The sequence below is a fragment of the Engraulis encrasicolus genome, chromosome 14, assembly GCF_034702125.1.
Source record: "Engraulis encrasicolus isolate BLACKSEA-1 chromosome 14, IST_EnEncr_1.0, whole genome shotgun sequence".
NCBI lineage: Eukaryota > Metazoa > Chordata > Actinopteri > Clupeiformes > Engraulidae > Engraulis > Engraulis encrasicolus.
Genome location: NC_085870.1, coordinates 54,461,830 through 54,483,588, shown reverse-complemented (window position 1 = coordinate 54,483,588; position 21,759 = coordinate 54,461,830). Strand labels below are relative to the sequence as shown.

The 21,759-nt window shown below is 43.3% G+C and overlaps 2 protein-coding genes across 2 annotated transcripts in view; one reads left to right on the top strand and one right to left on the bottom strand.

Moving 5' to 3' along the window:
* Positions 1–9: 9 nt before the first annotated feature.
* On the bottom strand, positions 10–17,687 carry dnajc11b (DnaJ (Hsp40) homolog, subfamily C, member 11b). The gene is made up of 16 exons (XM_063216623.1): positions 17,594–17,687; positions 16,718–16,847; positions 16,208–16,281; positions 15,849–15,950; positions 13,696–13,824; positions 13,238–13,360; positions 12,883–12,956; positions 12,280–12,469; positions 11,890–11,975; positions 11,547–11,663; positions 6,644–6,799; positions 5,683–5,752; positions 5,480–5,537; positions 3,513–3,655; positions 2,930–3,059; positions 10–2,312 (listed from the first exon to the last, which is right to left on the bottom strand). The coding sequence occupies exons 1-16, from the start codon at positions 17,660–17,662 to the stop codon at positions 2,284–2,286; spliced, it is 1,680 nt and encodes a 559-aa protein (XP_063072693.1). The 5' UTR covers positions 17,663–17,687; the 3' UTR covers positions 10–2,283.
* Positions 17,688–19,657: 1,970 nt separating this feature from the next.
* LOC134463424 (calmodulin-binding transcription activator 1-like) overlaps positions 19,658–21,759 on the top strand; it is a 340,785-nt gene continuing 338,683 nt past the window's right edge. Inside the window, exon 1 of the mRNA XM_063216622.1 lies at positions 19,658–19,714. Within this exon, the coding sequence (XP_063072692.1) occupies positions 19,690–19,714 (25 nt within the window). The 5' untranslated portion in view covers positions 19,658–19,689. The remainder of the gene's footprint in view (positions 19,715–21,759) is intronic.

Sequence of the window (21,759 nt, the reverse complement as noted above, 5' to 3'; positions counted from 1 at the left end):
GACAAGAAATCCGTTGGAGATGTTTTAATGGTTTTCAAATGACCAAAAGCTACCATGAAACAGTAATGTCAGGAGTGGAGTCCAGGTTGCATCCTCAGGAGGAGTGGGGTGATGTCCCCCCTCCACTGATGCATTTAGCATATCTTTATTTTAGGACAAGGGGCTGATAGATAAAACAGGACTGGTAATGCTACACAGAACACAGCAGGGATGCATGCGTTAATGGATAAGTCTGTTTGGCAGAGAACGGGATCACTCCTCCCCCCATTTCCTGCTTTACATAATAAGGCTGCAACTGTATCAGGTCACTTGCCATCATGTTTCAATAGGACTTTTGACATACAACATCCAGGACAAGTAAGGACTGGGCAGGGTATCAAGGGGAACCGTCACCTCATCTGGGTGACTGAACTAGCAGTGAGAGCCGTATGACTGAGTGTTATTGCATTTCAGCAGGGACATCCAGACAGAACCAACCCAGGACATCATTCACATTCACACACATAGACAAACTTCATACCAGAAATGGTCTGAATTATCCTGAAATGGTTCACCTTTGCTTAATTCCACTCATCCCAACTGAAAAAGGCAAACTTACTAGGAAGTATGTATTTCTTTATGTTCCCTCTAAAATGTACCAGGTCCATGTGACTTTCTTTCACAGCGAAAAAATCAAAACAAAATGAATGTTATTCATGAACACGTACATAACAGGGTTATACCAGAGAGACCTTGCAAACTGAGGGGAAACAAAATTATGGCACACACACAACAAAACAAAGACAACATACACAAGAAAATACAGTTTTGTTGGTTTACATAGTGGTTATTCTACTTTTTCAGTTGGAGAACCACACGCCCAGGCATCAGGTTCAGTGTTCTTTGAGTCTTAACTATTAGTGTCCCTCTGACTGCCCTAGTGTGTGTGTGTGTGTGTGTGTGTGTGTGTGTGTGTGTGTGTGTGTGTGTGTGTGTGTGTGTGTGTGTGTGTGTGTGTGTGTGTATTATATATATAGCATAGGAAGGCATCAGCAATATGACAGATAACATTTCAAGGTAGAGATAAAGAAAAACAATGTAAATACTATTACCAGACATGTCTGCACAGCTTTCCCTACATCAATGGTGCTCTTTTTTCCCTGTAAATGTATCCATTCATTTGGTCGGTAAAAGAGCAAGAGACCACGGCTCAGAACGGCATACTGCTTCTCACAAATCACCATGTCTTTCACATTAGATTCAAACAATGTTGACAGGGTAAAACGTGTAAAGTTAGCCTCATGTACCATATCCTTACCGATTCAAACACAAGCACACAACACTTATAAATGGAGAAGGCAACAGTTTGGGTGCCATCCAAATAGTATGACCAAAGGAGATCTGCCTGGCGATGGTTTCTACATCTATTTGGCAGAAAGTGACAAAAAGAATGACTTCATTTTTTGACATGAGCTTATATTACACAGCAAGTATGTCCAACTAGATAACCAGGTATACTGTAGATAAATGTCCCTTGACCAGCAACCATTTAGCACCAGACCCAGTACTTTAAATTAAAATGTGGTACATCCACATGCAAGTCAGCGAGATCAATACTATTGATCACTTAAGTGTTACCCACACAATTACAGAACTATAAATGGGAGGCACTGTCCACTTCAACATGACTGTCACATTTCGGGTCAGCGCAGGCTGGTGTGCGTTTCACCATACCTGACAGCCTCTCACCATATCTCGCAGTCTCCCTTCCACTGCCAGTAGACTACAATTCTGCCCAATATGTGAGTGCATCTCGGACACATTGTATGTTCTCTTCCGCACCGCTTTCAATTTTCATGTGAGGCTTAACAACATGACATACCGGTACTTCTGAGATCAGACATGTAGGAAATAAGAGACTCTTTGTGAGAAGGTTTCAATTACGCCGTATTACAGTATTTCACTGGATAGGGGCAAAGAAAGTGCAAAAACGACTGCTTCATATTTATGTGATTAAATAAATACAAAGACCAATAATCCCTGTTGGACATGGCTTCCTGACCTCTGTGGGTGTTTGTCTGGGTCTCGGGTGGGTTGTGAGTGACAGTGTTGAAGTGATGGAGGATTGGATGAGGCTGCACACTGCTGAAGAACGAACAATATGAGGAGATGAGAGACCAGAGGCCAGAACCTTTTGTGTTCCTTCCTCTGATGCTTGGGGCCCAACCAGAACTGGACCACCTCTTCTGGGTGGGTGAGGGGTGGGTGGGATTGGTCTGCCCAGCCACTGCTGGTGGAGATCCCCTATGTCTCCTCTGCCTCTATCCTGTGTGCTGTAAGGAAAAAGGGAGCGAGAAACAGGAGTTAAGAAACAGAAAATGGAGAGGGTCACACAGTCTGATCTAATCAGCGAACTTCAGTGTTGGCAATAATTAAAAAACTATATTTTTCATTAGGTGGTTTCACAGTGTTGGCAATCATTTAAAATATATATTTCATAGGTGGTAGGCGCATATTAAAGTCCTGTCATGCTTCTGCCTGTCAAATCATTCTTCTTACTACAGTCCACAGGGTATGTCATTGATTAGCTAATTTACCTGGTTGGAGACTTAGACCTGGTCAAGTGAATACACTACTGTATTAGCAAGTTGCAGGAAAGTATGCTAAGTATCATAATCTAGGATGTCTTCTGCAATTTCTGAAGTTCTCAGCATGTTTGAAACATGTTTTCATAGAGTTTGGGAAAGAAATCTTCAACGATTTGATTACTCAATCTGAAAAAACTGACACATAAACATAAACGAGGGCAATATATACATCCATACAGTGGTACATTTCTTGAAACCACATTTGCTAACTACATTAGCTATTTTGATGTTTGCAATGCAATTTCCCATTGGCAACTACCCAAGTTGGTTTTGTGAGCGAGTCCTTGAATGTTTGTCCTTACATTGTTTGGGTATCCTGAGGGGTTCTGTGTCTCCAGACAAAACCTGGTGCATTGCACCCCGGAACTGATACAGCAGCTTCAGACTCTTCTCCTCCCCAACACAAGGATCATAGAACCCAGGAAGGCCCGCCTAGGGGAGTCACACAAGGCAGATGTGATATTCATTAGCAACATAGACTGAAAAAAGAGAGAAGTTTGTACTGCAATTGAATTTAGCCTGTAGGTGTAGGTTTTCATTTCTGATCTGACCACTGATTTTTCCTACTGGTTCACTACTTATTTCCACTATTTCACGACTCATCTTACTGCTCTTTTAACATACTACTATGCTAACATTCTGTACTGTTAAGTGTCCTTGGGCAAGGTACTACAACTAAAATGTAATCTTATTATCATTAATGTACAGAAGTACAGGAGTAGTGATACCATGTTACCGTCTCATTTCTCCATCAAGTACATTATTTATTGGCTCTGACAAGTATTTACAAATAAACACATGCAATTACAACAGATTATAGGAAGACATTGAAAGTGGACAAGTCAAAATGTTTGATGGCTCATTGCTAGCGCAACATGTTCCTACCTTAGAGGCTTCTGTGAGGATGAGCTTGGAGTCTTTGACCAGACACTGAAGAGGCACCGTCACATCGATGACCTTTGCCCTTTCGTTCTTACGGCTGTTGTCCGTCACAAACTTCCCATACCAAGCATTGAGGATGATGAGACCTGAATGGAACGCAACAGAACTGTGAAATGGAGGCAACCTTGACGTGTCTCTTAAAAGCCTCTCGTCAACTCTGCCCTACAAACAGGGCCGGATTATCGCACAGGCTAGATATGGCTGCAGCCTAGGGGCCCACACCTGCCAGGGGGCCCCTGATTGGTCAAAAGGTCAAAAATTGCAGAATTATGACAAGATGCAATATCTAAAAATTCATCTGTCATGTTAAAACATTCAATACCAGTCGTTTTTTGGAATTTAGCTGTAGACTCCCAGCCAATTTCATCATTTTTCATCATTATTTGAACAGCCACTGAATAATTTGTCTTCAATCCACAGACACATGTCAGGGCTTGTTCGAAAGCCCAAAGACTCAGCTGTCTGTATATTTTTACGGTTTGTTTCCAGCTTGTTCCATTCCGAAGTTATTTCACTTTAAGGGAGCACTGGTTTAGGTAAAAATAGTGATTTTGAACATTCGAACTGAGATAAAGCCTTTTTTGTCACGGGTGCGCTCTGACTCTCCGAGTTTAAATTGCGGGTCTAAATGCATTTTCACGCCCGAAGAACAACTCCAGTAGCTTCCAAGTAAACTATTTCGATGGAAAAATCACCTGGTCAGGCCACATCATCTGAAACGCTAGCTAAGTTAGCTAATGTCACTTGACTGGTAGTTTTCGTTCTGTAGATGAAAGTAGACGTGCCAAAGTACTCACCCAAAATTAGGTTACTTCCTGCTGTGTTGCATGCTGTTTTTCATTACAACCTTTCATTTTACACCTATCTTGATGGCAGCAAAACTCCTTATCCTTCTATCATATGTTTAGGAACAGGCTAGCTAGCTAGCAAGGGCTGTGCTGACAGGGCATGTTTTGTTTTGATGCTCTAGGAAGTAAATGGAGACGTGACGTGACATGATCAGGAAGTGGCTTGATTCGCTATAATAAAACTCAAATAATAAATGTAAGTGTAATAAAATGCACAGATGTTGAAATATCCTGATCCTGACTTTGTAGGAGTTTTGACTTTGTAGGTGTTTTCATGATCTATGTCAGTTCTGTTCATCACAATATTACGAAAATCACACAGAATGTGCATTAGAATGTGTAGATTCAGAATCCAATAAAAAAACCGTAAAAACGTAATTTTACGGTTTGGGAGCCAACGCATTTGGGGCTACGTATTTTTTTCCTGACTTGGTAGTGAATGTCTTAAGTAGAGTTGGTAGACATGTTATCCTTTATTCCGAACATGTACAAAGTGTAATTATGACACTGTCTATGGAAATGTATCGCAGAATTTGCTTTCCAGGGGGGCCCACAGCAACCTGTAGCCTAGGGGCCCCAGGCCTTTTTGATCCGGCCCTGCCTACAAAGGCATAGTGCAGTAGCTATGCCAACATTGAAACTGGGAAAAATTCCTTCATTGTAGTTTCTGACAATTTGACATAGCAATATCTCTAAATCGGTACACATATGGACCATAACGACTTGTCACAAGATAAAGGACGTGTAGTGAAGACCATCTTCAGTCTAAACTCAATCTTGATAATTATGTAGTTACTGCACTTCGCCTTTATAGGACCGAACTGTCTTGTGGTGTTTTCCAAATCACTTTACAGTGAGTGACATCATTAGCTGCCATATAAAATTTAGTTGTGGCTCCGATTTGTTGAGTTGAATGCCACGCCTCCATCAAAAAGTTGAAAAATGTTTGACTTTTGATGGATCACACATTGCTCTCTCTTTATGAGCACGAGCTGCTGACAGCACTTCCAGATGCACGTGTGTGATGTCCCCTCAAGAGCATGAGTCAGCCTACAAACTCACCCATCTTAGACTCCTCGGCCTCAATGATTCTTTTCACGGACTCGTGCATCAGCTGAATCTACAGGATGTGGTGGGGTGGAGAGAGAGAGAGAGAGAGAGAGAGAGAGAGAGAGGGGAAACAGGTTAGTGGGTGTCAAAGCTCCCTGGAGAGACAGACAGAGTGTGCGAAGAGAGGCATGTGACTCAGGGAGACGGGCACTCACAGCAGACTCGGCCTCTTGCTTCTTCTTGGCAATGTCTGACGCAGAGTTTTCCCTGTGCTTCTGCAGCTCACTATGGGAAGGACACACAAACACACACACACACACACACGCACACGCACACACACACACACGCACACGCACACGCACACGCGCACGCGCACGCGCACACACCATACCACACCACACAGAATGCTGAGATCACCGTGCTCCCACAACGGAATCATTTTAGTGTATTGATCCACACATGCCCTACCGACATCAAGTGAGAGGAGGGAGAGGCCTGGCTCAGCACTATCGAGCCGCCAGCTCTTCTGCTCAGCAGGATAACCAGCAAACTATTTGTAGTCGGCGCTCTCTCATTTCTAGAAGCATAGCTATAGTATATCTGCACACCCACCATCCACAGTAACCTCCCTTTTCACCACAATACTACGACATCAGTAAGTCAATACCTCAAAGGCTCCTGAGTTGCAAGGTTTTAAAGGCACGCACAGAAGTTATTGCAAAAGCTTCTCTTTCTCCATTATTATTACAATTATTATTCAGTCACATTGGTAAAATCCCCCAGCATACAATGCATGAGGGCTCAGGTGGAGAGTTTGTACGCAGAGCTTGCCCGCTTGTGGCCCTGGCATGGCCAATCGGTGGGGCGCTCGCCTGCCATGTGGCTGACCCGGGTTCGATTCCCGGCCAGGGTCCTTTGCCGACCCCTTCCTGTCTCTCTCTCTCTCCCAATTCACTACCTGTCCACCTCTAACACTGTCCTATCAAATAAAGTCGAAAAAGACCAAAAAAAAAAAAAAAAGACTTGGTACATAAGGCCCCAGGCCTGTGTTTTAGGGTCTTTGCCGCTTTTTTTGGACAGGATTCACTTGAAAAGGAGACAATAGTCTCAGAGTGACTACCCTGGAGAAATAAAGGATAAAGACAAGAAAAGAAAAAGGCTCAAGGTTGTACGTACTGTTCCTTCTGGGCTCGCACGTATGGGGTGATGACCAGCTTTTGGACAGCCAGGTAGATGACCAGCGGTCCCACGGTGGCGTAGAAGACTGCGCTGGGCAACAGCTGGTCCGTTAGGTGGATGGGGAAGAGGTAGGTCTGACTGGCCCTGTTCAGCCTGGAGAACAATTCAGCAACAGTGTAGTCAAGTCATAAATGGAGGTTCCGTGACCAACCTCTGGCAACAATGTTTTGATGATTGATTTGACCTCTATGGACCCTTTAGAAAAGATTTAGCCCCCATGTCCCTCGCAAAAATCCCGGGCTTTTTTGCTAAAAAGCCAAATTCAAAATGGCATCTGGCGGCATCTCTAAAAAATAATTTTTGATCTGGATGACCGCCCTAGAATCATGTATGAAGGCACTTTTTCATATGAGTCAACCATGAGGATTCCAAATCTGACATCATTTTGGTTATAAAACTTCGTTTTGACAGCGAAATTCAAGATGGCCGCCATCTAGAACCGTTATTTTCGACCTTTTTAGGCCGTCACCGCCCAAAATTATCATATTTGGACTGGGAACCTCCCAATTTGTGTGACTGTATTTCTCATGTAAAGATATTGAGAGAATATCTGATCTACAAGCCCAGAATTCCTCACATTGGGAGGCGTAGTGGGCTTGTACACTGTAGATGGGCTATTTTAACAATGTGTCTTTTTTTAGTAGGCTATTATTTGACAATTTGGCCAATATTTTAGCATTGTTTGATGATTACTTTGGATGCAGTGATGGTCTTTCACTTTGAGAGTCCTTACATCATGACCCCACCCCCCCAAAACAGGTTGTCTTGACCCACAGGTTGAGAACCACTTATCTAGAAGGAAAAACCCTTCACGTTTCACATTTTCCAAGCATTCTTGCACAGAGAAGCCCGTTGAGGAACTCGAGGCAAGAGCTGCTGAAATGGAAGAAGTGTGCTCACAGCAGTGATCAACTTGGTTGAAGACAGTCAGTTTGTGAAGCTCCCCGAGCTGCAAGAACACTGTGTTGTTGAGGAATGTGTGGTCTTATTCAACCCCAATGGCACATACAGGAAGACGCAGAAGAGCAAGCTCATCTCGAAGATCTCCCTCCACCCTGTTTTGATTTAAGAATCCTATTTTGCTCTAATTGACATAGGCATGATCTGGTGGATGGGAACCCCATCAGCAGAAGATTAGCAGACACAGGATGGCACCCTATACAAGTAGTTTGGGCTATGCCCAAAAACTGTCATCCATCATCCTTGCCTTCTTATGCTCCCAGTATCATCGGTGCCAATGATCCCTACGATACATCATACTTAACAAAAGAAGACGAACGAGACCTGCGCATACATGGTAATGCACATACACATGAAATTGACAAGTTCCCATCTGCCAAGTCTTTCAAAATGTTATTGTGTAGTGTCAAAAACAAGAAAAAGACTACACCATTAAGCAGTCTGAAGCTCTTCACTGTTAATGATGGTCAATGACAGTCAGGTTGTAGTGGCCCTGTTGTTATTGATGCAGCTGATACGGATGTCTATGGCAGCTTCCTGGCATGCTATGCATTAAGAGAGACAAAGAGACCTGTGACCTTTTGACAGAAGAGATGACAGATAGCCTGTAAAACAGTGTAGCTGCACAATGATGCCAACTCAAGGTTCTATGAAAAAGGAAAATCATCAGTGTATGAGCTCCCAGGGTCACCCCTATGTTGCCCGGGAGCTATGTTCCCCGAGTCCTATGTCCCCCCTGCCACCGGGGAACTTAGAACCCTTTTTTCAAAAAGGGGTTCTATTCCTGCTGCTTCCAAGTAGACTGCTGCCGCATGACTAGCGAGGGTTGTTAGTTGTTAGTTAGGGTTAGGGTTAGGCTGCCACTGTTCGCAAACTTGACATGAAATACGCATGGCAACCGTTCGTGCAAGAGATATGCATGTGAAGCATCCTGGGCCATACAATGCGGGGAACATGGGACACTTTTGAGAAAAAGGGTCGGTAGTTCCTCAGTCCCATACAAAGACCGGGGAATACAGGACCCGGGGAAGCTATACGCTATACTCCCAACCATGTTTGAGTGGCGATGGGTGGTTCTTTAGTGTGGGGTGGCGCACTAGATGCGGCAAGTAGTTGGGACAGAGGCAGTGTTGGCATAAGCTGTCTGCATATGGAGGGAGACAGATAAAAGACTTTCTCTTCATGGTCTTCGACTTGGAAGCACAGGCTTCAGCCATGGTGCTACTTTTCTTGTCTGCATAGATCATCTGTCTCGTGAACACAAACAGCTGTTGTACTCCCTCTTCAAGGTGAACAGAGAGCAACCGAGAGTTGCTGCCTTGCCACAGAGCTCTTTATCACCTTTTCATGTACTGATGATTTTTCTTTTTCATAGAACCCTACAGGTAAGTTGGCATCACAGCCTGTAAAATAGTGTAGCTGCACAATGCAGTCTGCCATCTCTTGTCAGCAGGTCATGGAAGAGGACAGTCTCTTCGTTTCTCTTAATGCTTAGCATGCCAGGAAGCTGCCATAGACATCGGTATCAGCTGCATCAATAACAACAGGGCCACTACAACCTGACTGTCATTGACCATCATAAACAGTGAAGAGCTTCAGACGCTCAATGGTGTAGTCTTTTTCTTGTTTTTGACACTACACAATAACATTTTGAAAGACTTGGCAGAGGCATCACAGGCATCACAGGGGGGCCGTGTGACATCTGCCCCCCCCCCCCAAAAAAAGATTTCCTATATGGCCAATAAGCCAATATGTTTAAACCCCCCCTCACCAACATTATATTATTCATTGTCATTGATTTGAATAGAATAGGAAATGAACATACATCTGCACTGCATTCGACTGCAGTCCCTCTTTGTTTTATCTCACCTTTTCTTTAATTCTGCGCAGCAATCGCAAAATCAGTTTGCGCAAGTACTGCTTTTGCTTAGAAACCATTTATTTCCTAATTTACCTCAGGTCAGACATAACTATGATAGCGCCAGCCAGAAGTGATTTTTACCCCACAAAAACGGGGAGGGGGCACGGAGGCATCCACACCCTCTGAGGGGCAAATGATGGGAAAAGTTTGAGAACCACTGAATTAGAGCAAGATAGGATTCTTAAATCAAAACAGGGTGGAGGGAGATCTTCGAGATGAGCTTGCTCTTCTGCGTCTTCCTGTATGTGCCATTGGGGTTGAATAAGACCACACATTCCTCAACAACACAGTGTTCTTGCAGCTCGGGGAGCTTCACAAACTGACTGTCTTCAACCAAGTTGATCATTGCTGTGAGCGCACTTCTTCCATTTCAGCAGCTCTTGCCTCGAGTTCCTCAACAGGCTTCTCTGTGCAAGAATGCTTGGAAAATGTGAAACGTGAAGGTCTTTTTTAAAAACTAGATAAGTGGTTCTCAACCTGTGGGTCAAGACCCCCTGTTTTGGGGGGTGGGGTCATAATGTAAGGACTCTCAGAGTAAAAGACCATCACTGCATCCAAAGTAATCATCAAACAATGCTAAAATATCTGCCAAATTGTCAAATAATAGCCTACAAAAAAGACACATTGTTAAAATAGCCCATCTACAAGCCCACTACGCCTCCCAATGTGAGGAATTCTGGGCTTGTAGATCAGATATTCTCTCAATATCTTTACATGAGAACACAAATCACAAATTGGGAGGTTCCCAGTCCAAATATGACCATTTTTGGGCGGTGATGGCCTAAAAAAGACGAAAATAACAGTTCTAGATGGCGGCCATCTTGAATTTCGCTGTCAAAACGAAGTTTTATAACCAAAATGATGTCAGATTTGGAATCCTCATGGTTGACTAATATGAAAAAGTGCCTTCATACATGATTCTAGGTCATTCAGATCAAAAGTTATTTTTTAGAGATGCCGCCGGACGCCATTTTGAATTTGGCTCTCTAGCAAAAAAGCCCGGGATTTTTGCGAGGGACATGGGGGCTAAATCTTTTCTAAAGGGTCCATAGAGGTCAAATCAATCATCAAAACATTGTTGCCAGAGGTTGGTCACGGAACCTCCATTTATGACTTGACTAGTGACAACAGAGCCATAGCCGTCAACACAATACACAAGGGTAACAGTGTAATCTACGTATATTCACTGCACAAACACATAAAAAGAATGCTATAGAATACTACTTTTTATATTACATTTCTTACATGTCAGATCTAAATGGGGGAAATGTCATGTACAATGTATTAGAAATGAGAGGATGTTGCATCATTTACCATGATGATTAATGTGGATGTGGAAGATTCTTTAATCACTTTGGATTAAACTCTGCTTAGGATAACCAACACAAACTGACGTGATACAGGTAGTCAGTGAACATATATGCACAGCGGTACTGACAGTTATCAAGCTAAGCTCAGTTTTTGAGAAATCCAAGTATACACGCGCTGTAAGAATTTGAATTATTGAATGAGTATGTTGCCATGAAAATGTGGTCAAACTACATGGCAAATGACATTTGTAGTTTATAATTGCAAGCTGCAATTTGAGCAGATGTGCCTCTGCCTTCCTTTAAAGCTGATAAGAAAGCAGCACACCGCCCTTCTCTCCCTCAATCTACACAAGCTCTCCCTTTCTATGATTCTACCCTTTCTATGATTAAAAAGTCTTTTCTTTGGTAATTTGGCAACTTCCAGAAGGAAGAGGGGGTGCAAAAGAGGGAGTGGCAAGCCAATAGAATCACATTATCTGAAAAGCGCAGTCCGATTTCTCAAACTCAAGTTCGTCTTGATTTCAGTTCGTCAAAGGTGTATACATGACTTATAAATCTCTGACTTTAGTCGGGCTAAGCCAATAATTTGAATTTCGCTTAGTGCATGTACATACAGGTATACCCACTAAGTGTGTGTAGTGACAGATACCTGATTTTGAGGGACACGCCTTGGGGAACTCCGATGCTGACGGTACCAGCCAGCACACTGTGTTGACTAATCTTACGCTCTGCTCCATACTCCACCACAGTGCCAAAGAACCCCGTCCTGCAAGACAAGTCAATGGGTAAGTACTATGCAAACACCAGAGCCAAAATACACTACAGATAATTACTATGCTAATGGTTACATAATGTAGCATTGTACACAGTAATAAAGTAGTAATTGTGATGAACTGTGCCAGGCTTCTACCAAGTGCTGTGATTTTTCCACTACAAGTTAACGTCAACTTCTGTTTTAACTAAAATAAAATGACTGATGAAAGAGAGCATACTTAAGGGATCCTTTGATCTTAGTTTGGTCATCATCCTGAAACTTGTACTGGTAGCTCATCATCAGGTAGGAATGTGGCACACCAAGCTATCAAAGAGAAACACTGGGTCAATGGAGCACTCACATACTGTACAGTAAATGCTTTACACATAATGAACAGTCAAATATTCATCACATTACAACAGCATTGAACGGCTTACCGTTTTTTTTTTTAACCCAAATTCTACTAGCAAAACAAATCCTAATAGGGATGCCATCCAAACGGCTTCCATCAAATCACTGAAGGCCATAGAATGACCAAATTACTATAGAGAAGCCAGCAAACCTGAAGTTTACTTCTAGTTCTATTCCACACGTTAGACAGCAGGTAAGCCTGGCTGGCTGCCCCTACCTGTAGTGCCAGGGTGAAGTGGCTAGTCTTGGTGTCCCTGACGATGCTGGTGGTCATGGCGGACTGGCTGCCCCAGCGCCACTGTAGGTAGCCCATGGTATTCTGGTCCAGGTGACGCGCCCACATCGTACTGGCACTGGGCCTTGCCCCTCGAGACGAGAACTGGAGACCACACTGGGCTGTCACAAAACTGAGAGAACGAGAGATAGAGAGAGAGAGAGAGAGAGAGAGAGAGAGAGAGAGAGAGAGAGAGAGAGAGAGAGAGAGAGAGAGAGAGAGAGACAGGGAGATAGAGAGATTATAAAGTGGTAGAAAGAAAGAGAAAACTTGATTAATTAATGCGATGCAATACAATATGTATTTATACGTATAGCGCAGTATCACAACTATGGCGCTGACTCAAAGCGCTTTCAAAGTACACACATACACACACATTCCCACATTCCCAAACACCTGCTCTGATCAATAAGGAGGACAGACACAGGTGAGAATATATGACCAAACTCTGAACAACTTTCATGAGTAATTCAGTAGTCATACACATGTCCGAAGTCCAACTGAATTAACAGTACAAAAGTGCATATATAAAGCAAATACATGTACCAGCGTGGGGTTATGTTGCGGAAGACCTTCATTCCAAATGTGGGTCCCCGAGTGTCGCCAGCACCAAACTCAAGCTGTGTGGACACACATTAGTAGACAACGGTGTTGTTACATCTCTATTTACTACGCCCATGCTGTGCCATTTCAACATTGTGTAGTGATGGGTGTGCTCAACTTCCATAGTAAAACAAAACACTTTTGGGTGTGGAAAAAAAAGATTGCATACTTAAATTAGTGTGATACGTAAGGGCCGAAAGGCGTCTGCTTGTGGGCATAGTGGTACAATAAATGAGATTCAGCTTAAGTGTGTTTTTCCACCATTTTAAGTCTTCCATATCAACGTGGTTTAACCCACCTCTCCCCATCCATTGGTTGATGTGACACGTCGTAAGGAGAGGTTGATGTTGCCACCCCCATTTCCATTGTGTGTCGAGAGAGACCCTGCCAAGACTGCTGTGTCCTTAGCTGTTAATGGGGCCTGAATGTGACACAAGTATATGCAGTTACAGATCCAGTCATAACGATAGATAGATAGATAGATAGATAGATAGATAGATAGATAGATAGATAGATAGATAGATAGATAGATAGATAGATAGATAGATAGATAGATAGATAGATAGATAGATAGATAGATAGATAGAGTATTTATTGTCCTTTCAGGAAAATCATTCTGTCCCATTTACAGTACATCTCATAGTTATATAACCAAACAATAGACAAACACAATGCACAATACCCAAAACAATAGACAATCACAAATGCCAGGCGTGTCCCTTGCAAGATGATGAATGAATGAGCTTTCTTAATCACCTCAATGGACTGTGATATGTGCATGCGGTTGATTTCAACGTGAGGGAATCCTCCCCCAGGCATGTCTTCATACTCCTCCTCATAGCGATCGAAGAGGTCTGTGGCATCCACGCCTACACTTATGGTTCCCTGGAAAACACACACATGCACGCACACACTTTTATCAGGCTTCCCACTCAAAGCAAGACTAACACAAGACTTTTTTCAAGACTTTTCCATGACTTTCCCTGATCATCAAACAGAATTTCCATGACCATTAAGTGATTTAGACAAAGAAAAAACAATTTAAAACAAAAACCAAGATAGATATTGTAGCACCGAGGCCCCTGGAGTAGACTGTGTGGGTGTGTTTCCCCACAGTATTCCCTCTCTGTCTATCTGCATGTCTGAATGGTGAATGTGACCGAATGTGTGTGTATCTGTGCGCGTGAATGTTGTTCCCCTTTCCCTCGCGTGTCTTCTAGAATTTTGTGTGTGTCAATCAGTTTTGGGGTGGGTTTGATTGGGGCGAGGTGTCCGGGCGGGAATAATTAAGGGATTAGATATGACGGATATTGATAAGGGGCGGGGTTATTGATAAGAGATCGATAACGTTTAGTAACTTTTGGTTAGAGCTGAGGAAATCTAAATTGAGTGAAGCCGTGCTGGACGAGAGGGGAGCAAGTTTATTTAGTTAAGTGACTTGCAGTGTTTGTTGTTTTATTGGGGGACACCTTTTGCCCAAGTTAGGCTGTTAGGGCAGATAAAAGACAACAGAAAACTGTATCTTCTGCCTCCGTCATCCCTTTGAAGTGGCTACCGCTCTGCGCTACAATATGTTGCTTTGTTATTGCACAATATGCTATCTCCCTGGCTTGGAACATGGAAAATTGAGAAATTCCATTATTTTCCATGACTGGAAATGCCTCTGTTGAAATTCCATGATATTCCAGGAATTCCATGACCAGTGAGAGCCCTGTTTTAATAGGGCAATTCTACTCCCCTTTCGGTACATACTTGGTTGGAACCCGTTCTTCACTATTGCTTGGCCTCTATGCCTTGGGTGTTGTTGCCCCGCTGCTATTTCATCGTGTCCACCTAGGCAGAGCAACTTCCCCCCTTGCGTCACGAGACCACAAGCAACAAGAAGGAGCAGGAGGAACTAGTTTGACTTGCACCTAGAATCTCATTGGGTAAGAACAAAGATTCTCTAAGGTAGTGTTTCTCAACGGGGGCGCTACAGCCCCCCTGGGGGTGTTGAGAAACCCTAGGGGGGCGTTGAGAAGGATACAGCTGAGTGGGGGCAGGGCTTAATTCTCATTAGGGGGCATTAGTCTAATCATTTTTCAATACTAAGTGGGGCGTTGGCAGGCTATGATTAGGTAACAGGGGTGTTGGGAAGCTTATGATGAGGTGAAGGGGGCGTTAAGCCAGGCTCAAACTACACGACTAGCGATTGTGTGTCCGATTTTGGCGTCGGGGTGCACCGCACACTAGAAGAGAATCGCAACTGTCAATCTTGTCGCTGCTCGCAGCCACCGATACAATGCCCGACGTTCTATTTCCAGTCGCAAATATCAAACACTGTTTGATTTCTACGATTTGCGATCGGTGACTCTTTGAGCTGCCAAAGTTCTATCTTAGAACGTCGCTCACGACGAGGAAATCTTCCCCGACAATCGCTTGCGATGGTCCTGGGGGGTAACGTTCCAGCGATTGTCGTAAGGGGGGTTTTCAGCCGAGAATCGGCGCGATAGTCGTGTAGTTTGAGCCAGGCTTTAGTTCAAAAAAGGTTGAGAACCACTGCGCTAAGCCAAACGTGAACCTGTTTGCTTAAGGGCGTGTGGCGTCCGCTTGACTTGAAATAAAAAGTTTGTTTTTCCACAAAATTCAAAAAGTAGGCCTACAATCACAACATTAGGGTTTGCTTGATCACAGAACGTACGCTTAGACCCTCAACAACCCCAGAAAGTTACAATGACCGATTTCTTGTATAAAATCCATGCGTCTCATCCATTACAATGGAACGGTCCTTAGGTCTGCATAAAGGGGACCACCCCCACCCCCCCTTGCAAAACAAGAACCCAGAAACAATGGGTCATTGGCGCGTCTCTCTTTTTGAGTCTCTTTGGTTATTACACATTGTTATGTGTGAAGTGAGCTGAGAGCTGCACCTTTGGATTGGTCCTCTGCTGAAGCCTCCGCTCGTCTCTCTCCCTCTGCAGTCTCTCATACTCCTCCCGGATCTCCGCTGGCGTCCTCTTCCTCTCCACCACCTGCAGAGTACACACACACACACACACTCACATGCACATCCTGGGACCGAAAAAAATGCCCTGCTAATACACAGACTACCACACCTACCAGGCCAGCTACCTGTGAAGTGAGAGCTCCTTTCAAAAGCAATCAACGGCTATTATCATCACACTACAGTGGTAGTACAGTGGTATTCAGAACAGGATTCAGAACACCACCTGTAGGAATCTAACCACGTGACATTCCTTACATTAATAGTATTAATTTAGAAGCTTACCTCCCATCCTTCAACTTCCAGACCTCTCTTTCCAAAGATGTCATATATGGCTCTGGACTGAGGGTCGCTGAGGACTATATGAGAACATACAAAAATGGAACATATAAAGTATTTATTAAAATAAGTGATATTGCATGATTCAGGCACTGTCCTCTTGTGAACACTTAAAGGTGTTTAACATTCAAAACATTTCTGGTGTAAAAGGCACAAAACAATGTTGCCCTAGAAATGCAAAGTGCAGTTACTATATATTTGGTCAAACTTGAGTTTAGACTGAAAATGGTCTTCATTACACCTCTTTTGTCTTGTGACAAATCCCTATGGTCCAGAACGTGCCCCAGTTTAGACATATTGCAATGTCAAATTTGCAGTAGCTACAATAACCAACCTAAGGCCTTGAAGGCATTTTCCTCAGTTTCAATGTAAGTTATTGCACTTTGCCTTTGTAGGGCAGAATGGACTCACTACAGTTGGTGGAGTATAGGCCTTCTGCTCATAAACAGCATTTACCCTCATATGCTTGGTGTACCAAATTAAAGAGTTGCTCTGCTTGCTGCTTGAGTTCGGGGTCTCTATGCTTGTCGGGGTGGTAGAGCATACACAGTCTTCGGTACGACGCCTTCAACTCCTCTTGTGTTGCCTGTAGAAGTCAATACAGTACCCGTGAAAACAAACCTCAACTGCTCCTTTTTTAGCTGGTGTTTGCATTTTGTCCGAGTGAGTAACAGAAAACGCTGTTTTCTACTCTGATAACTGATACTTTGAAAGGCTGAGTGGGAGTATACCACTGAATGGTTAAATGTAGTGCCAAGATAGGAAATGGTAAACCAATAGCAGAGGTGATGGAGGAAAGGCAGAATGTTAAGTAGTAAACATTGGCGTGCGAGTCAGACACATTCTGCAGCTGTCACCGCGGCACTGCCCTTCAGCATTTGCTGAGAGGTGAAACATTAAATAACTCGTCACAAAAAAACAATGAACTAGGATCTGACAGAAACGTTTGCAACCGGCTCTGCGTGACTTGATACCAAGTTGTTCCTAGCATTGTGTCAAATGGTGTTATCACTGCCAACTGCTAATAAGGGAGAATGGCACTTGATCACTTTGAATTCTTTAAAATAAATATGTACCGTGTTGCAGTAATCACTACCAAAAAAAGAACGATTTCAGCTCTCTGACTAGCTAGCATAGGTTGTCCGCTGGCTAACGGTTCATGTTATTTAACTAGGCACCGTTAGCCAGGCAGCCAAAGTGGGTGTTGCACCGCAAATGTCATCTGATTGTTTCAGTGGCTACACTCTTATTTTGCCCGTTTGTAACCGGGGAACTGGGACAGTGGTATTAGTAAAGTCAAAAACATTTGTCTGAAAGCAAAACTTTTCTCACCTCTCGCCTGACATTGAGTAAAGAATAATAATCATCGTTATCCAATTCATTTTCCAAGGCCGCCGCCATGTTTCCTTACAGCCAGACCCCGCCCACTCCATCTGCAGTGTTTTTTCAAGATTGGGGATGACGAGGAATTCTATTAAGCTATTAGCGCCATCTACCGCACAGGAAGAAAAGGCTCCATGTGAATGTTGACTTATCGCGATTTTAATCTTTTTTACTGTGAGTAAAAGATCATAACTGCTCACGGATGTGATAAAGATTGCAACAGTAGGCCTACACCAGTATATGATGATAATGATAATGATAATATGTGGTTGGTTGGCCAATGAGCTACTCCTCTTGTTCTAGGAGCCAAGTTTAGCGTGCGACAAAGAAATGGATGGGACTATCTAAAATTTCACATTCAATCAGAAAATAATTTAATTACAAAAATGTAATTAATTACAAACAGGACATACACATGTAAGATTTGCACGCAAGATATGCAGAGCGAAACAGAGTTATGTAACTCTCATTATAACCGTTATAGACCAAGTTAGTGCAGCCAGCCTGTAGGTTAGTTGATTTAAGGGGTTTCAATACCCTATACGGACACCAATTTTCCTCTCCAGGTCATTGTATTTAACATGAATATGATTCAGTATTCAGACCATTTGTGGCATCACTGTTAAACATAAGCCACATAGGCCTAACAGGCAGATAGCCATGATTAATAGCTCGCATTAAAATAAACGTTTGGTTCTCAGTATTCACTATGTAAAGGAATCGGACATCAACTTGTTCTATTTACTGAGGCCGCGCTCGAAAATGCGTGTCTGAGGGCAAGCGTGCATACCTGCGTGCGTGCGCGCGCCCGGGTGAGCGTGCGTGCGAGCGTGTGTGTGTGTGTGTGTGTGTGTGTGTGTGTGTGTGTGTGCGTGTGTGTGTGACACACACAGAGAGAGAGAGAGAGAGAGAGAGAGAGAGAGAGAGAGAGAGAGAGAGAGAGAGAGAGAGAGAGAGAGAGAGAGAGACTGTCTGGCTACGTGTGTGCTGCGTTTATGGGATAGCGTGTCTGTTTTCGGGCAAGAAAATAGACGATTGTATTTAAAAATAGCTCTCGGTACGAAAATGTCTGCTTAGTATTCACAAAGCTCGCGCACATAAATTCCTCTAGGTTCGACAATAAATCTGTTATACTGTACACGGGCACGAGCTAAGTGATCGCTGTTCTTGCACTACTCCAAGGGAGCTGTCTTTTCAGCACCACGTCTTTTCAGCACCGAGTAGAGAACAGCGCTCACCACTCATGAACGAGCTCTCCGGTCCGTGACTTTTCCTCTTGGCTGGGGCTCCCAAATCTCTAGTATGTCATATAGGCTACAGATGTTCAACAATGTCTCAATCGACATCTTAGCCAACTTGGATAGAAGACTGGTTTAATCTGAACACATACTGGATGTTTTATTTAACTTTCCTTTAGCCTACCGTGGCCTCGCCATAGTCTGACTTCCTCAAAATTTGGGAAGTATTTGGCATTTGCTTTTTTGTTAAGTTTATTTTAGAGTCTGTTTGAAAAATGAGATGAATCACGTCGCTAGAGCAACGCATTTTGTCAAACCATTTAAACAATATGAGCAGAGAGTGGGTGTTTTTTGTTGTTGTTGTTGTTGTTGTTGTTATAACCATATCCACAGTGAATAAAGTATACAAAGCATTCCCATCAGTAGCCTTGTGAAACAAGGAGTGTCTCTGCCCTTTACATATCGAATAATATTTTGGGCTATGGTGCTGGGTGGTGCTATACATTTATCAAGGTGCCTCTATACCTTGATCGACCAATGGCAGATTATGTCGAAGTGTCCCCAAATACAAACCTACCAATTGCTGCCAAGTCAGGCACGGACGCAAACAGATGGATTTCTAGAATTCACAGAGAGGCACGGTGTACCGTTGTCAGTTCTTTCCACTTTTTTGGCCAATAGCAGCTGTTAGTTTGTTGGGCTCGTCTTCTGCCTCTCCCCTCCCTCCTTGAGCTGTCCTCGCCGTGCACGCGCTTGGTACCCCCCGGTCGCGAGGAGGAGGAGGAGGATGTGGCGCGCGGAGGGGAAATGGCTGCCGAAAACAAGCCGGAAGGTAAGCGAGAAATAACGGGATTATTTTAACCATTTTATTAGCTTTCCACTACTTGGTTTTGAGGTTTGAATTCAATGGCATTGGTGTGCAAGTGGAGTGGATTTGGTGACATTTCAGCTCGCCTTATTTTAAATCCCAAAATCGCAGTCTCTAATGTGATGAGATTACGTCCAACCAGCCACTCAAGGCAGCTAGCTATAGCCATCTCTGAGATAGCTATTAAAAACTGGCTCTCAACATAACACAGATTGAGTTGGGTAATACAAGCAGCTCACGTTCAACGAATGTTTGTGGCATATGCTCAAGCGTGAACAAATGACTCGGATGTTGGCTTCTCATTGTTCTATAAACGACGAGGTTTTGGCTGGAAGATGAAAATGTTTTTCTAAGTAGCCAAGCCGTCCTCTGAAACAGCACACGAATACGAAGCATGAAATGACCCGCTTATGATCCAGAGTGGGATTCCTTCACACCAATGCTGCCCGCGTAAATGACTACTGTAAGCTACAGAGGGGATGCCATATTAAAGTGAAACGGCGGTCAACAATAATATGTGTGTATTTTGAACATCCCCTCGCTCGACGGGTTTTGTGCCAGGGCAATAAATGTAGATTTATAGTGATGTTCTAAAGCTTGATTGATTTTTCTTTCCCAAGCCGTGATCGAACAGCAGCCCGTCGCGAAGCCTCTTTTTGGGGATTCTGGTAATGGAATAGCTACGCTTTCAGTTTCTAGTCCCTTAGCAGAATGAACTGCCTGGTTTGTTTGAAAGAAATTCGGTCGCAAAATCTTGATTTAATGCTTTTAGTCTCTGACGTATCACGTTTGGATAAACTGACTCATGAGTGAACCTGATATGATTAAAAGTTCAGTCTATGCATGCTTCCAGGCAAAAGGTGAATTATACATTTTGTCATGTTATTTTGATCATTTAAAACTGGTTGTTTTCCGAGTTGTCATTAGGTTGTAATGGTGTACTGCTGGTTCATGAAAGATTCAGATTTGAATTACGCATGCATATCAACCAATTGGAGCTGCTGTCAAAAGATTTTTGTTATCAAGTCTGTGTAGATAGAAAGTCAGTTGTCAATCTGGTGTGCCTCAGTTTCCATAAGCAATTATACACTATGCAAATTAGCCTACCACAAGATGGAGACAAACGAAACGTGCAGTTGTGATTTAAATTAATGTAGGCCTAGCCTACATGCTAGTGGCGTTGTATTCTTTAAAATTGAATCACCTGAATGAAAACTTTTCCTTTCCCGAATGCAAAACGTCGATTTTAAAGTACTGGAAGTTCGTTTTGAATGTGTACCACAAGTCTTAGCTCTTCAAATCTGAAACCTACATTTGGGTAAGTTAGGCTGGAAATTGTACATGTTTATCCTATATGCGCACCCACGAACCATGCCCTGAAACCTTAGGACTTATGCCTGAAAAGGTTTGTAGTATAAAAATACATAGTCATACTTTTACAAGGTTGACACTCTTCAATCTTTCCATAGCACACCAATTGGGACTTTGAAAGAAAAATATTTTCGAAGCGCTGTATTGATGAAGTATGGCAGTAGACCACAAGGAGGCGACATTGAGCCATGGTTATGATATACAAAGAGGTTGTCTAAAGTGTGTGAGATGGGGGCCAGCATGTTCAAGAATTCAGTCACCGTCACTGTATTTGATGAGTTCGGATGACAGCGTGGGTTTTAGGCGCTCACATTCAGCTCTTTCTCGCAATGCATTTGAAACAGTGTGTGCCATTTTTTTAAAACTCTATCTCCAGTTTCCACATAATTACATTCCTCCAAGTCACGCTATTATTTTTTTCGGGGGGACGTTGGTGGATTCAGACATGAGAGCCTCTCTTCTCCTTCTCATCAGTGATTGGACACAGGGAGGGAGTGTGTGCTCTTGTGATCTTGTACAGCCTCTTCTTCATAGCTAGGGCTTTATGCTAGTAGAGAGAGCTTGTTACTGTATGCATGTGTTTGGATCCTCTGGTGCCCGCCGCTCGCCTCTCTCTGCTCTCTGCTCTCTGGTCCGGA